The sequence below is a fragment of the Hydra vulgaris genome, chromosome 14 (genome assembly GCF_038396675.1).
Source record: "Hydra vulgaris chromosome 14, alternate assembly HydraT2T_AEP".
Taxonomy (NCBI): Eukaryota; Metazoa; Cnidaria; class Hydrozoa; order Anthoathecata; family Hydridae; genus Hydra; species Hydra vulgaris.
This window is the reverse complement of record NC_088933.1, coordinates 36,438,921-36,457,200: the sequence shown is the minus strand read 5'-3', so window position 1 is coordinate 36,457,200 and position 18,280 is coordinate 36,438,921. Positions and strand designations below refer to the sequence as shown.

General features: G+C 26.8%; 2 protein-coding genes across 2 annotated transcripts in view; one reads left to right on the top strand and one right to left on the bottom strand.

The window, feature by feature from the left end:
• LOC101236337 (sphingomyelinase phosphodiesterase D) overlaps positions 1 to 18,280 on the bottom strand; it is a 42,843-nt gene that overhangs the window by 19,967 nt on the left and 4,596 nt on the right. The gene's annotated exons all lie outside the window — the stretch shown is intronic.
• On the top strand, positions 11,688 to 12,659 carry LOC136090661 (piggyBac transposable element-derived protein 3-like). The gene is made up of 3 exons (XM_065817487.1): positions 11,688 to 11,952; positions 12,054 to 12,289; positions 12,368 to 12,659. The coding sequence occupies exons 1-3, from the start codon at positions 11,708 to 11,710 to the stop codon at positions 12,601 to 12,603; spliced, it is 717 nt and encodes a 238-aa protein (XP_065673559.1). The 5' UTR covers positions 11,688 to 11,707; the 3' UTR covers positions 12,604 to 12,659.

Below are 18,280 nucleotides of genomic sequence, written 5' to 3'. Positions count from 1 at the left end.
CTGGGCAATTATCACAACTGTGCAGCATACAGTCTCGATTTGTTAAGTCACATACAAAAAATGTCAAGGGGTCTTTATAGCCTGAAATATCTGGTATTTTTAGCGCTAAATGTTTTGCATTCTGGTGGTACTCACAAACACATAATGAATTTAAACTTAGAGCTCCTCCAATAGGAATACACGACTATGGTTTACAAAATTTAGAAAACCCAATCTTGGTGTTAAAGGAAATTTTAATGAACTCTAAATAAAGTTTTTTTATATTAACTAATAGAAGTCTTTTTTAAAAATGTTGTCTTTGACCATCAACTTGGATTTAGACATACTGTTTTGTTTACATTGTAAGCGCACAACTTCTTGATCTTTTTCTATTAATTCTTTATAACATTTAACCTACTTGATTTTGGTAAATTTTATTTCATGATAATCTTTATTTAATGCTTTTCCAATACAACATTGAGTTAAATCTAACGATGTACTTACCATTTATTTTTAACATATTTTTTTAATTATACTTTTTAAAAAAATAATAAAACTATTTACAAATAAATAATTAAATACAAGTTTTGAATTATAAACTAATGTTTTCATGAGTTTTGGCACAACAAATAAAAAACCACGTCCCTGGTAGTACCGCGCTCAACTTGTTTCTCCGCGCAGCAGCCTTGTTTGCCAAAGTTCGTGTTTTGGAGTTATAGAGTTGAGAGAGGGTTATAACCACATTTAAGCAGCCTTCTCGTCTGTAGTGGCCTTCTGGGCCTTGGGGAGGCAAATTAAAAAAAAAAGAAAAAAAGAAATAAGAAATTTTATATAAAGATATAAAAAGAACACTCAATAACTTGTTTGTCTATTGGGGAGGGGGAGGCTTAAATTTTAGCCAGAACCATTTTTAGAAGTCCATAATTTTTTACTGAATTGTATCTTATTTAATATTTAAAAATTTGAAAGCCTACCATTTATAGAACTTAAAAACATGTCTTTTTATTTCTTATATTGTGATTTTGTATATTGACCCATTAAAAACATACTTTTTATATCTGCAAATGATTTTTTAGGTAGTTAAACGGTAATCAAAACTGTTGTTGACATAAAAAAGATTATAATAATCGTTTTTAAAAATACAAGGATGTTTAAGGAAATTCTCTATCAAGAGAATTTATTACCACTAATATTAATAATACCGCTTTTATTTAGAGTTTCATTTACAGAACGCAAATGAAGTTGACATTGCTGATTCAGATGGATATGAATCAGACATGTCAACTTCTGAATCATGTAATACAGACCCAGGTTTACAACTTCAAGAGTCTGACTCAGACCTTAATGGTTATGATACTCCAGTTAAAAAGATAAAACTAGTGAGAATGGATATACACAGCTTATTCCACCAAATTGTTGCAAATGAGAATGGCTCACAAAGTTCTGAAAACACTGACAGAGGAAGAAGAAAGAAGAAAAGTATAAATCCAAGAGAAAAACTGACAAAGAAAAATGGTAATAAAAAAGAAATTATTTAGCTGAAGATTTGTATTTTTAAAATTATAAATCTAATTGATTATTGATATAAAAATTATTTTCTATGTTTCCAGTATTTTCTTTGCATTTGATAATTTTGATTGCATATTGCCACACTAATTATCACTTGTCAATTATTGATCTTTTACCTTTTTTATAGTTTATATATTGAATAAGATTTAAATTAAAGATTTGGAACTTTATTTAAAATTATATTAAAATTATTAAATATTATAGATTTAAAACTTTAACTTAAATTTTAAATTATGATAATTTATGCTTTGGCATGAATGAAGTCAACTTCTAATTTAACCTTCCAACACTGCAAAGGAATGAATGTTTCTTTAAGTGGTAGGGTGCATACAATTACACTTGCTCTGGTAAAGACACTTATAAGTGGGATTCGGCAAGGTTTTCAAAGAAAGTTTTGTGGACACCTCCTTCATCTCTTAAAAGCGAACGCCTATTCAGCACAACTGGAAACACATTTGAAGCTAAAAAAAACAGGCTTTTGCCTTAGCATGGAGAACAGATTGCATTTTTAAATTATAATATGCCTAATTTCATTGAATAATTGTCATTTAATTAGTAATAGACTAATATCTTGTAATAATACTATTAAATTCACTCATTTGTGATTTTACTATACTTTAAAGTTCAAATTATTGTTTGTAACTTTATAGTTTATTAGGTTTGATTAAATTGATGTGATAAAGTAAATTAAGTTCCATGATCCATGCATTTAATCATACACTAAGTAGTAATTACTAAACAGTAATATTATTTTGCAGAATGTTTTCTATATAATTTAAAGTTCAAAATCTAGTTTCAAACTTTAAAGGCCGGTGCCCAAATGTTAAGTTCAATGGATTTAAAGTTCAAATTAGAATACTCAATATATAAATATATTACAAGATACTAGTCTATTACTAATTAAAGTTATAAGAACTGCTGAGTCTCAGACTTTACTTTATACATTGTATTATTTGCCTAATAAGTATTGAGTTACTAATTAGTAATTAATTTTAGTAGTTTAATTAGTAACTTCTAATTACCCAAATAAAATATTAATGTCTATTTGCAACAAAAAATGCCTTATGCATTTGCCTAATGTGAATTTGATAACATAAAATTTTCTTTAATTTCTTATTTTTTAAAGACATTAACTTTTTTAAATTACTGCAATGATATTATAATATCAGTAATTAATTTCGCAGTAATTAATATTAATTACTGCGAAAAAGTATAATTTAACTTGTTTTTTATGATTACTATTAGGGAATGTTTATATTCTTTTATTCTCAACATTTGTATAAATGAATTAAAATAAGTTAAATTTTTTTAAATGATTACTTCTTAAATTTCTAATTGTGGCTTTGCAACTAAAAACGATTTTTTATTTTAAAAAAATAGCAAGTAACAAATAAAAAAATTACATTTTATTTACTTTATTTATTAAAGTTTATTATTTTAAAAGTTCATTATTTTATAAGCAATTTTGTTGTGAAAGCAAAGATTTTTTTTCCAAACACCATTTATTAAAATTATATTACTGTACATATATTTATTAAAAAATAATCGATGTGGTTTAACTTGCATTATAAAAAAAAAGTTTAACTGACATTTTGTGCAAATTTTTGATGCAGTCATTTATTTTAACATGCTTATTTAAAACTTAATTTTAAGTAAAAAAAAAAAATATTTAGGAAGGAAAACCGAAAAAACAATTGCAATAAAAACGAGCTAATTTTTTTTAAAGAATAAATAAAACTTTAATATTGAACAATATTCAGAAAAATTTTTAAAGAAACTTGACTAATAAGCTTAAAATATTTTTTTAATCAGAATTAAATTATATATTTTTTAAATCAAAATTAAATTTTTTTTTTAATCAGAATTTTATATTTTTATTAAATTAGTTTTAAATTACACCATATATTTTTATCAGAATTAAATTATTCTATTATGATCTTTGCTTCAAACTTAAATTATTAGTGTTTTTCAAGCGAAAAAATTAATCAGTACAAAGTTAAAAATTATAAAGTAAAAACAAAATAAAAATAAATTATAATATAAATAAAAGATGAAAAAAAATTAAATTTTTATTTATTAATTTATTTGTTATTATCAAATAAAAATTTAAGTAAATTTTTTTATTGCAATAAAAAGTTGTATAAATACTCTTATGCTTGCAAGATGATAAATAAAAGTTTATATTATATAAATTTATTTTTTTATTTTACGTTTCGTCCAAAAAAAAAATTTTTGTTAACTATAAACAACATTGTTTTCTATTACAAAATATTTTGATAAAATAAGCTTAATAGAAATTAATTTTAGTAAAATAGTTTCTAATTTTATTTGAGTTTTTTTTAATTAGTAAGTAGCAACTTGTTACATGTTTTGTAACAAACTTTTTTACACAATTGCCATTCTATATGAAACAACCAAGCTTCTTTATGAAAATCTAGTTTCAAAATGGTGTAACACTTTTTTTAAGTTTTTTGATGCCCTTTACAAAAAAACGTTTATCTGGAGATGCCTAAAAGATATGATTCTGAAATTTTTTCCTAATGTTCTATATTTAACAAAATCTATAAAGCAAGGGCTTTCTATTTTAAATCAGATTCATTTGCATTTAAAATTTATAATAAAAAAATAAGAAAAAATTGTTAATTGAATAATGAAAAATTATTAAATTATATGCATTTATTTTTTGCATTTTAAAAAAATTGGTAGAATCTCAGTATCTCAGGTAGAGTTCTAACATATAAACTTGTTTGCATTTCACAAATAAGATCTTTATTTTATGCAATCTTTATGTTTTATAGCTGAAGGATTTTCTATATAAGAATCTTAAAATTATAATTATTTTAAAATTATTTCTTACAGAACTAAAAAATAGTATAACAATATGAATGATAAAAAGAGATGTTCAATTGGATTAATAAAGAAAGAGGTTTGTTAAAACAAACATATGTAAAACCCAATGATATCAAGAAAGTTTCAAGTCTTAATGATTTTGATAAAGACTTGATAATTAGTCATTCTGGTATCGAAATTAATGAAAATACAACAGTTTGCCTTCACCATGAATATGTTTACTTAAAACATTACTCAACAATCCACATAACTTGCTGTGATCCATTTCATTTACACAATGGAAAAAGCAGAAAAGGTATTACTACTTAGCCATAAAACTTTTTTAAAGCTTTATTGCAACTATAAAAAATTATTTTTTTTGCAAAACTCTCACTGTAGCAGTAATTATAATGTTTTTAGTAGGATGTAAAGAAACTAATACCCAACTTGCTAGAAAATTCAAAAACATTGGCATTAATGTTATTCCTGGAGAAAATATATGTCCCTCATATAAGATTAAATTGATGTTATTTAAGGATAATACTTAGCCATAAAACTTTTTTAAAGCTTTATTGTAACTATAAATAAGATTTTTTTTAGCAAAACTCTCACTGTAGCAGTAATTATAATGTTTAGGACCAGGAGAACTGACTTGCAGCTAGATTTATGAAGATAAAGATAATGAACTAACTATAAACGAATTGTTAAAAGAAAAACTTAATTCTTCTTTGACAGTTATGAGCATAAGTCCTCTTAAAATGCATGCTGTGAATAGACACTTAAGAGTTGCTCTTTGGTAAAAAGAAATTATTACATGTTCAAAAAAAGTAAAGTTAAAATATAGATCTTTATCAGTTAAGCCAAGAAGATTCCTTCAATAAATTATCTAAGGAAGTTAAAAAACAAGCAAATGACATGAATATACTTATAGGAAAAATCAAAGAAAAAATGTTAATTTCAAATCGGAATCAGAAAATTCTGGTTCCAATTTCTTGGTCTAACAAAGATATAGAAAGAGAATTTAGTGTTACTAACTATATGGTGTAGATATCACACAAATTGCTGCAAAAAAATGGTTTTTTATTGTTCCCTGAAAGAAAAAAAAGGAAATTAAATATCTCAAGAGGCTGTAGATAAAATTATTGAATTTATGATGAAAACAGCAGACAAATGGCTGGTAAAAAAGATTTTGTGAGTATAGCTCGAAGATCTCACATGCAAAAGCATTTGATTCTCTCAAATCTAAAGGAACTATATGCTAAGTTTAAAACCAGTCATCCAGACAAAGACTTGTTTTTCTAACTTTTGCTCACATCGTCCAAAATGGTGCATTACAGTAGGAGCACCTGATACGCATACAGTATGTGTGTGCACCTACCATAAAAATGTTAAGTTAATGATTAGTGCAGTTGAATTATCAAAGGATTGTCATGAACTTATTGATATGCTTGTTTGTAGTAGAGCTAACAAGAATTGCATGATATATTGTTGCCCTTTGTGTCCAGAAGATTCTAAATTAAGAAATTATTTTGAAAATGAGATGAGTTATCAAAAAGATATTGATGGAGACGATGATTGTTGTATAGATTACAAACAATGTAAGACAACAGACCAATCTGAGCTAGTAAGTCTAACAGAAACCACAAGTAGCTTCATTAATACTCTGACAAATAAGTTACAAAAACTTACTGTTCATTCTTATATTGCGAAAAGTCAAGCTGCTTCTTTAAGAAAATTAAAAGATGAATTAAGTAGTACTGAGGTCATTGTCCTTTGTGATTTCTCAGAAAACTATGAGTTTGTAGTACAAGACGAAGTACAAAGTTTTCACTGGAACAAAATTCAAGCAACATTGCATCCAACAGTAGTTTACTATAAAGTAAATAATGCTCTCAAATGTGATTCAATATGTTTTATCTCTGAGGATTTACTGCATGATGTAGATATGGTATATCATGTGATGAAGTTAACAGTTGAACATATTAAAAGCAATATTTCTCATTAAATAGAAACTGTTCATTACTTTTCAGATGCTAACCAGTACAAATACTGCAAACATTTCATAAATATATGCCACCATGAAAAAGATTTTTCTATAAAATGTACACGGTCTTTCTTTGCTACAAGTCACAGTAAATTACCCTGTGATGGTATTGGTGGGACTGTTAAACAACTAACTTCAATTGCTAGCCTTCATCGAACAACAGCAAATCATATACTTACAGCATCTGCAATGTTTTATTTTTGTCAAAATGAAATCATAGGAATTAATTTTTATTACATATCTAAGGAGTCAAACTTGATAATCCGAATTGAAATGGAGCAAAGATATGCAACTGCAAAAACGTTAACAGGCACTCGCAGCTATCACAATTTCATTCAAATAAGTAACACTAAATTTGGAACTAAAGTTGTTTCTGAACAATTGGAGTATTCATTTGTTTTTAATTTTCAAACTGATGGGATTATTAAAGAATGCTTGTTTGATATAAGAATTGGAGTGAGTGTATGTTTGATATACGATAAGAATCCATGGATCGGACTAGTTGAGGAGATTGATGTTGAAAATAAAGACTTTCAAGTTAGATTCCTGCATCCATGTTACCCTTCAAAGTCATATTATTGGCCTTCTAGAGATGATGTGTGCTGGGTTCCATCAATAAACCTATTGTTAATGATTAATATCCCAACAACTGTCACAGCAAGACAATACAAAATCAGTGAAATTGATCATCAACGCATTGAAGACAGCTGGGCAAACTTTAAACCAGAGAACTAATTTTTTATAAAACTATTAAAGATTGTTAATTCTTATTGCCTTCTAATTTTAATTTTTCTTACTACAGTTTACTTATTTCAATTTCTTTATTTATTTGTTATTGCTCAATTTATTTCTATATTTTTTGGTTTATTATTATAAGACTTTAAATGAAAATAAATCTAATTTAAAAAATAAAACACTTACAATTTTTTTATATTATGGAGTTTGTTACATATAGAAACTTAAGAAAAAATTTCATAACCATATCATTTAGGCATCGCAAAATAAATATTTTTTTGTACGGGGCATCAAAAAACATACAATAAGTGTTACACCATTTTGAAAATAGATTTTCATATAGAAGCTTGATTTGAGGGGGGGGGGGGGTTAGCTATCAGTTTTGAGTTCCTTGTCCTAAAAAATAGTTAGATAAACATTTTTACCACTTTTGAACAAGTATTTCAGAAGTTAATGATTGTGTTGTGCAATTAGCTAAAAAAATAAATGGCGCTGAAAAAAACAGTAAAAAATGAGATTGGGAGAGAGGGTCGATATCTCTGAAACCGTATGGATTCAGATACTAAAATTTTGAGTGAAGTTTTCTTTCATCAATTTAAGTTTGTATTCCAAAAATCATCAAAATCCAAGACAGCATGGTGCCGAAGGTTTTATTTTTGGTTGATTTGACACGGAATGACTCTTAAATTACTTATATTAAACATATGTTTAACTTGCATTAGATTACTTGTTACCGTACAATTATTAAAGAAGGTTTTCACCAAAATCAGCTTATATCTTTGCGATAGAAAATATTATTGAGTTGATAATTTATATAAAATCAGTTTATTGCTTGTGGCAGATAAAAAAAGAAGTCAAACTCGATTAAACTAAAATTAGGTCATTAGTAAGTTCAGTAAAACCATTATATATTGGCTGAAGGAATAGGAAATTGTTCACATGTCTTCATATATGTTTTTATATTTAATGCCATGTGTTTTTTCGAGATATGACATTCGATGTAATATTAGTAAATTTCCAAGGCCAGATCTAGAGCGATTGGCCTTATTTAGATATGCAACTCTAACAGCACAGAAAAACTATTTTTCTTTTTAAAAAACATCCTTTAAAATACGATTATCATCACAGCCAGTATCAATTATTTAAATTGCCTTAAATATAAACATTTACTTTATATTTAAAAAATGTTTATTACCAACCGCTAGAAGTCATTTTTTAAAAACAATATCAGTAGATATTGCTTTTAAAATGATGGTTAGGGTGGTCCGAAAAATTGAAGCTTGGAATTTTTGTTCTCCACAAGGCTTATCTTGTTTCATGCAATATTAGAGAATTTCTGTAAAAATTTGAAGCAGATCAGATAATATTTAGGGGTCAATTAAGATTTTGGTTTAAAACGAGTAAAAACTTCATTTGATATTTTCATAATTAAACTTTTAAATAAAAAATTTATCACCATGAGTCATGTTCTATGGGTCAAACTTTTCAAGACTGTTGAAGTCTGTGCCACAGGTGCTTATTCTCTTCAGAGCTGTCTGAGTCTTTGGAAGCTGGAGGTTGGCTGTTATAGCGCTTTTGACATCTAGAAGAACTCTGTCCTCAAAAAAAGCTAGACCTACAAGGTGTTGTGAGAAGAACCACAGATGTTGAGTAAATGCTGTGTAATGATACAGTTGAATATTTTTTGAGAAGCCTAAGCATCATTGGATCATTCAGGGGAGTGAAATTAAGAAGATGAAATTCAGTTGAAAAAGAACCTTTCTCTGCTTTAGCTACTTGTTTTAGAGTAGCCATCCATGACCTTCTGATGGTACTCCTAAACAGTGTTAGGTTTTCAAGAGGATGATGCAACAACATATATAGCTCCACGATCATAAAGATTCACTCTGTCCAAAGCCCCTGCATCTTCTGGAATTGCTATTACACTTTTCAGTTATTTATTTTGAGGTAAATGAAGTTTGAGCAGATGACGATGATGGATCCTTGTCTCTTTCTCCAGTCATGCTTGAACTGGTGACATTTTTTCTCTGCATAATTAGGAACTGTTTGTCTTCGTTGTTTTTCATGATGTCCAAAGCATTCTTTGTGACCAAGTCAAAAGTTCCATAAGGTTGTCTTTGAGCATTTCCTTTTAAAACCTGCAGCTTACATATGCTTTTATCCTATTGTTTATAGAACAAAGTTAGACTTGTGGAGAGTGGTTAGGAGCACATTGAATTTTTCCTATATAATTCTCGACCACCCTAATGATGGTGGACTATCTTATTTTTTAAGTTATGAAACTAAAGAATTCTTTAAGAGAACTTTATTCAAATAACCACTTTCTTGCTTAGAGACTTTTCATCAAAAAGAAAGCAGTTTTTTCTCAATGAGTAAGAGCAAATTATAAATATTATTTCTTCTTCCTGTAAATAATAACGACATTTTTTAAAAAAGCGCCAAAACCTTTAGACTAATTCATGGAGTTTTAACTTACGCTACAATTCAAAATTGAATTGTGTAACAACTTTAAAGTATCTTTGTTCAAAACATTAAATGTAAAAACATAAGAATAGTCAACACAAATATATTAATAAAAAATTTTGGTTTTTTGATGAAACTGTAGGAAAAACTAGAAAAATTAAAAAAAAAAAAAAAATGAAGAAAAACAAAAACAATTCCTTACAAAAAAAAAATATATAAGCACTAAAATAAAACTCAAATTCAAAGCAAAAATTACTTTTTATTATGCTTTAATTGCATTTAAAATATATTACTTAAAAACTTATTTTTTGAAACATATTATTAAAGTTATGCAAAATGCTTTAATGCTATACTCAATTTAAATACAACTTTCGATAAAGAAACCAAAAATATAGAAAAAAACATTTACTAGTTAACAAAAGAATCTTGAATTCAAAAAAAAGATTTAGACCATTCAAATAATCAATAAAAATCATAAAGAAAAAATAATAATAATAAAGAAAAAGAGAAGTAAAAATAATCTATTAAAAAAGAAAGGCAAGAATTTGATTAAATATAATTTTTATTTAACTTGATTTTGTTGTAACTTATTTTATGTAATTATTTTAATTTATTTCTATTACACATTATTATAAACATTGTTAAATATATAAATATAATCTTTAATTTAGTTATTAACCCGTAAGTGCCGGACGTCCTTAAAGGACGTAAAACTATGTCCACATTAAACTAGGGTATTTCAAATATTCTTTAAAGAATAAGTACATAACTTTGCATAATGGTTTGACACACATGAATCTTGCTTCTCACTTAACAGCAACCGATTACCTTTGATAGTTTTTCAGAAGCAACTGCTCAAAGTTAACGCAAAAAAAACATGTGGAGTGGCAAGAAGCTCATCAAAGAAACCCATTCTAAAAGGTAACTTGTTGTTGTTTTTAATATTGTTTTATAGAAATAAAACCCAAAACTATATTCGTAAATAATAATTTGATTTATATTTTTTGATTTTCTACTGAATATAACTGCATAAACATTACACGTTCTTTTAAGGACGTGTTTGCAGTATCTGGATTCCATCTTAATAAATAAACAATTTGCACAAAAAGTTTTAAATTTATGTTTTTAATAAATAACAATAGTTTTATTAATTTTCTAGAGAAAATAAAGTTAAAAAATAAGTAAAAATTAAGAATTTTATTTTTTTATAGACAAGTTGGTCTGACTCTAAATGAGATAGCAGCCTTGTTAGAAAATCAGGATGCAAATAATGTTATTGAAATTATCATGATTCCATCTGTTGATGAAACCCTTACTGACGAAGACAGTGACGAGGAAGAGGATGGAGAACATGGTAAAGACATTAACCATCTTGGAGCTGGTATTCTCAACCAACAAGCAGAGATTGTCATAAATGACAAAGATGACGAATTGATATTCAAATGGTAAGGATGCAATAAAAAATATATATACTTTTTACAGATTTGTTTTATATAGATAAACACTGATGGTGATGTAATTAACAGTGTAGACAGTGACACTGGCAATACTAACAATACAAGTGATATTTTCAAAGACGAGGTCATGTCATGTCATAGTAATAAAAAGAAAAATCATTATTCTGTCAAACGTAGTGAAGCTGTTGGTACACTTCTAAGGTAAGATAACTAACCATTAATGTAAATTTGTTTTAGTTTGTAATGGTGAATATTATTTAATCAAAAATGTATTTTACTTAAAGTTAAAACAAATTTTTAGGAAAAAAAACAAAGACTGTACTTGGCGTAACACTTGTGGTCCTTGTTTTGGAGCTAAAGTGCCAGAGTTCCAAGAAATTACTATGAAATCACTTGTTGACGATGATTGTATTCTACCTTACAACTTTTTCTGTTTGTTTCTAGATGGTAAGTGCATACAAAATGTTTCCAATGTGTCCTCAAAGTATGGTTGCAGGAAAGGATACCCAGAGAAGGCGTTCCTTATGAACAAGGTTAATTTATTAACCTCTATTGCAGTTATGTATGTAACTGGTTATATAACACCTACTATAGAAGGTTGTATTGGGAAGAAAAAGAAGACACTCAAAATATGTTCATCAAAAGAGCTATTTCTAGGGACATTTTTAATAATGTGCTCAAGTTTACCTACTTTGTTGATGAGCATGATGTAGATCACACTGATGCATTTTGGAAAGTTCGCCCACTTTTTGATCAAACTAATAGCTCTGCGAAAAGGTTAGTGCATCAATCTGAGTTTGTTAGTGTCGATGAGACGATGGTCAGATATTTTGGACCTCATCCACTGAAACAAGCCATTCGAGAAAAGCCTGAAAGGTAAAATCTTTGTTTTGTTATATTTATTTGCTATTTTTTTAGACAATAAATAAATCTCGATTTAAGTAAAGCAATACATATATAATATAGCTTATTTATAGGTATGGCTGGAAGGTTTGGTGTCTAGCAACTGCTGAGGGAGAACTTTTGGCCTGTCAGCCTTATGCTGGGTTGAAAACAAAAATTAAAAACAATGGGCTAGGTCAGGGCCCAGATGTTGTTTTGAGTCTTTCTGAACAGTATGGTTTGAAGAAAGGGACCAAAGTAGCCTGTGATAATCTTTTTACATCTTTTGATCTTCTTGATCATATGGGAGAACATGGCTGGGGCGTTGTAGGTTATTTTTTGATAGTTTATTTGGTATGTTTTGAAATTTTTTTGTTTAGCCTAATCTTAAAAATACATTTTACCTCAGGTACTGTCCGGCAGAACGGGCTTGTAGGTGTACCGATGCCTACTAAGAAGCAGGCTAAAAAGGAAATGACTAGAGGTACTATGAAATCGGTTTATGATAATAACAACTGTGTAACCATCTCGATGGATAGCAAAGCTGTAGTTCTTGCGAGTAATTATAATGGTCCTAACCCTGCAGGTATTTTGTTTCATTTTAAAGTTTTAGAGTTTAAAAAAATAAAAATTTGTTTGAAATAATACAAGTTATTTATAATTCTAAATCTCAAATTTATAAAGGCTCCAATATTGCTTTTATTTACCCCGTATGGTGATTGACTACAACAAGACAATGGGTGGAGTTGACTTGTTTAACCAGAATACAAAGAACTACAGCATCTCAACCCGTCTGAAAAAGTGGTATTGGTCACTCTGGACATGGTTCTTAAACGTGCAGATGATTCAGGCTTGGCGATTGTATCGCTACACTTGGAGAAACCAATATTTAATGGATCAGGAAAAGAATCATCACGAAGATGTTGAATTTGAAGATAATCTTAATGCAGCTGGCTTATCCAAATTCGCAAAGAGTAGCCAAAGGATTATTAGAAACAAGGGTAAGATGAAAAAGAGAAAAGAAGAGAAGAAGGTATATGAGTTTACATTGTTGGAAGTTATTCGACAGTCAGTTGAACTTATGTTAATGAATCACTCTGACCATAAATACAGCTTGTTAGTTCCCCAGAGAGAGGTTACCAACAGCAAGCAAGCAATCAGGTTTTTAACTTTTATGATTTTTTTTAACAATTTTTTTATACAAAACTTACTTATCATAATACTCTTTTATTTTAAAGGTAAAATCAAATCATTATTTTAGGTACGACCACACCAGAGCTCACTTTGTTACAAAAACAGAGGTAAAAGGAGTCTGCCAATATTGTCATGACAGAAGCAATTTTAGATGTGAAAGTTGTGATGTTGCTCTACACCCTGGTTGCTTTGTAAACTACCACAGACCTGAAAATAAGTTATAAAAAATATTTTTATATAATTTAATAAAATATTATTTTAAAGAATAGCGTTTTTAATCATATTTTTATTATTTTCCCTATTAAGTAGTCAAGTTTGAATTTTTTTATATATTTCTATAACCCTAATTTTCTGTGATAATCAAGAGGTTCAAAATATGTACATTATTTTAAATATTTACTTTTTTTTACGTTAAGTGCCGATGCGTCCTTAAAAGAACATGGGTGTTTTGGGGTGTTACACAGAAAATATTAGATTAAATTAAAAAATCTCTTCATGTATAATCATTTTTACCCCTAACGAACATGTAAAATAAGTTTCAAAAAAAAATTTGCAAAAAAATTTCTCCGGCACTAATGGCTTAAGATATTATTTTATTTTATTTATTTTTATTTTATTTTGTTTCTGTTTTTGTTTATAATATATTTATAATATTTGATATAATTTTTATACAATTTCTATTTAATTTAAAACTAGTTATATATTTTTATTTTTGGTTAGTGATATATTACTTATCTATTGCTTTATTATTATAACTATCATTTTATTATATCATTTTAATATATCATATTAATTTGTTCATTTATTAGTTTGTTGCTTAATTTATGGCAAATGGTAATATTATATAATAATAGTATTATTATTTATAATATTGTATAGTTACTATTTTTCATTGTCCTTTTCACTATTATTTTCTTTTAAATTTTAAATTTTAACAACTTCAAGCTTTTTCCTAAATTTTGCAAATTATTTTCTTTTATCATTCTCATTAGTTTTACTATGACCTCTAATTTAGGGGAGTATGCAGTGCATGTACAAAAAAAGTTATTGTAAGTTGCCGTGCAACTCATGATGTATGTTTGTTTTGGACTCATTCAATATGCAGTAGGCTTTATGATCATGGGTAAAATTTAACACATTCAAAACGCTCAACATGGCTGTGTGTAAATTATACCAAAGGTGTTTTTCCATTGACTGATGTATCCGATAATGAATTTAAACTAGTCTTCTCTTCAAATAAAATTATTATAACTGATGAATTGCCTTTATCAACTAAACTCTTTCCAGCATCGGAATTGAATAAAATCTATACTCAATTTAATAAATTTATTACATCACATGCTTCAGTCTGATGAGGAAAACTATTCATCTTTCAGTCTGATGAGGAAAACTATTCATTATGACATTAATAAATTTTGTTCTTATAACTTTGACATCACAAACTCTATGTCCTTTTTCCATTTTAACATATCCTCTTTACAAAAGCACTTTGAAGATCTGAACATATTATTATCATTAATTAGTTTTGACAATTTTAAAATGGATCTGATACAGTCAAACTCTGACTTTGCAACTTCTTTTTTTTTAAACTTACTAACTTCTTATAATATTCGACCATTTATTACGCTACCAACAAGAGTTACTGACCATCCCTCTACGATCATTGACAATATTTTTTCAAATGTAACCACTAACCAAATTATTTAGGAAATCTAAAAAATTCTATTTCTGACCACCTACCTCAATTTCTTGTTTGTCGTAATTTCAACAAATTATTTATACCACACAATCATAATTTATACTGCAAGAACTTTAAAAACTATAATAAAGAATTATTTAAATCTCAATTATTAAAAGTTGATTGGAATGACATTACCAGTAAAAACAATATTAACTCCAGTTTTGAAGCATTTATTTCTCAAACAACATTGTTGTTAGATTGTCATATGGCACTCAAAAAAATTAGTATTAAGAGCTATATGTGTCAATTCAAGCCATGGATTAATAAAGGAATAATAAAATTAATTCAAATTTAAAATCTTATTCAAGGGAAAATGTTAAGGATAAAAGATCCAAAAAATATAATTAAACTAAGAACTATCTTTAAAGCTATAAATATACCATAATTAATCTAATAAAACTGAGTAAAAAAATAAATTTCAAAAAATTCTTTTCAGAAAAAATATAAAAAATCTTCATGAGACATGGAAAGGCATAAAATGTACCTCCAAATTGCTTACAAGTTAATGAAACTTACATAACTGAACCAACTCTAATCTGCAAAGAATTCAACATTTTCACAAATGTAGCTCATAAACCTAATTATAAAAATCACTCATCTTACATTAGCTATTAAAAGTTATAAAATCTTGAACATCCAAACCTTCATAGTTTACTGATATCTCCAACAAACCATTCTGAAATCTCATCACTTATATCTAAATTAAAACTTAGAAAATCAATAGGTCCTAACAGCTTCTCCACAAACATTCTTATTGATTTAAATTCTGAATTTTCTCATATTTTCTCTAAGCTATTTAATATCTCCTTTTTAAATGGAATTTTTCCTGACATTTTGAAATTATCTTGTGTCATTCCAACATATAAAAATGGCTCAAAGATCTCATGTACAAACTATAAACCAATTTAAATTCTTTATAACATTAGCAAGCTCCTTGAAAAACTGAATGTACTCTAGATTATACTTATTTTTAACTGTTTAAATGAATTTCAGTTTGGATTTCAATCAAAACACTTTACTTGCTACACTTTAATAAGTATAACCGAAAAAATAAAAAAGGCACTGGATACTGGTCATTTTGTAGGTGGTGTTTTTATTGACTTACAAAAAGCGTTTGATACTGCTAATCATACAATAATTTTAATTTCTAAACTTAAACATTAAGGAATCCGTTGCTTGTAACTGGTTTCAATCTTATCTTTCAAATTGAAAGCAGTTTGTTAGCATTAATGGTTACAAATCAAATAACAAACATATAGTTTGTAGTGTTCCCTAGGGTTCTGTTCTTGGCACTTTATTGTTTTTGATTTATATTAATGATCTAAATAACTCTGTCCACTTCTCATTAGTTCATCTGTTTGCTGATGATACTAATATCTTACATATTAATAAGTCTCATCATTCCTTGTGTAAAATTATAAACTTAGGCCTAAAAGGTTTAGTTCATTGGCTAAATGCAAACTTAATTTCTCTGAACTTGGAAAAAACTGAACTAATATTTTTTTCATCTCAAAGACAAAAAATTTTACACAACAATCATATAACTAAAATTAATAATACACGTTTATATCCTACACATGTTGTTAAATATCTTGATATTATTATAGATTCGAACCTCTCATGGAATTTTCATATAGATGCATTCCATAAAAAACATAATCGAGCTAATGGCATGCTTTCAATAATTCGTCATTATGTTGATAAAACTACCCTTGAGAATCTGTATTTTGCAATTTTTCAATCTCATCTCATTTATTGTTGTCAAGTTTGGGGACAAATTGGCAACTGTAATATTAATAAATTGTTATCACCTCAGCGCCAATTAATCCAAATAATTAATTTTCAATTCCATAATACAGAAACTTCAAAAAACTTAAAATTGCTACCTTGTCAGCACAAGTTAAATTTGCTAATCTTCATTTTGTTTTTGACTCTCTTAATAAATTTACTTTCCTCTATTACAACCTTCTTCACTGAAACTTGATTTATACATTCACATTTAACTAGAAACATCAATAATGGAAAAGTAAATATACCTCCCTATAAAATTTTGAGGTATGGTAAGTATTCAATTACACATCAGTGGATCAGTGAATGAAATTAAAGTTTTGTGTGCCATGTGAATGAGTTTAAAAAGTTAAAATTTTAAAATAATTTATCTTTATTTCTTTATTTAAAACAAAATAAATTTAATTAAATTCTAAAAAAAAATTTATTTTAATTTTTTATCATTATTAACTCCTTTAGTTTTCTATTTTTTTTTTTTCTTACTAATTTTATAGAAACTATTGTTTTTGTCATTAATATGTATTACTTTCATTCCTGCTGTTTTTATTATTACTATTATTATTACAATTATTATACTATTATTAATACTATTATTAATACAATTATTACTATTATTAATACAATTATTAATACTATTATTTTTGCTGTTACTTTAGCTCTATTAATGAATAAAGTTATTATTATTATTTTTTAAATTATTATCATTAATATAATTATTTGGTGTCACACCTTTGATCAGGATTCTGCATGAGTGAATTCTTCCTCAATCAATTATCTATATTTATTTATATATACATTTTTAATAATTATATTTTGATTTTGTTATTTATAATACTATAGATATTCTTATTCTTTTTATTATTGTTATTATTGTTTTGTTATTATTATTATTATTACTACTAATAATATATTATTGTAATTATATAATTGAAAATTTTGAGGAAAATAAATATCTTGTTGTTGTTGTTGTTCTTTTATATCAAATGACAAATTATTTCTAATAATTGTTTAATAAATGAAATTTTATTTAAATTATTAAAAAGAATTAAATAAAATATTTTAAAATTGTAAACATTTATTTTTTCCAAAAAGTTGCACAAAAAAAAAAATTGTTTTAAAAAATAACATTTTAATCATTTAATGCTCTGATTAGTAAGTCAAGTTAAAAAAATAGGTTTTAAAGAATTCTTCATAAAAATAGAAACAAAAAAAATTAAGCAATTAAATTATTTCATTGAAATGGGAAGATTTAATTGTTTATTTTTGTTGCTAGACTTGGCCTTTCTAAACTTTGAAAATAATTCAGTAGCTCTGATAACCTAGCTTATGAGAGATGACTTTGCTTATGATGAGATTGCTTATTCAGCAATCTAAAGTCATCAGAACCCAACGTGCAACCTTAAAATATAAATAAAACTTAACTGAATGAAGAGTAACACAAGAATGAATTTTAATAGATGGCACAAGAGATGCTAGCTTCTTAGAGTAGTGTCTATTATAGTATTTATAGAAAAGAGAAAGACTAGCAACGTTACAACAATGCTCATTGCTTGCGTTGCTTTGAACTATCTTTGATTAAGTCAAGTTATCTAATAACAT

Excerpts from the sequence above, each read along its gene's own strand:
- LOC136090661 (XM_065817487.1), top strand. The coding sequence starts at position 11,708 with ATGTTCATCAAAAGAGCTATTTCTAGGGACATTTTTAATAATGTGCTC. Across the intron at positions 11,953-12,053 it reads ATTCGAGAAAAGCCTGAAAG|GTATGGCTGGAAGGTTTGGT; the intron begins GTAAAATCTTTG and ends GCTTATTTATAG. Across the intron at positions 12,290-12,367 it reads ACATGGCTGGGGCGTTGTAG|GTACTGTCCGGCAGAACGGG; the intron begins GTTATTTTTTGA and ends ATTTTACCTCAG.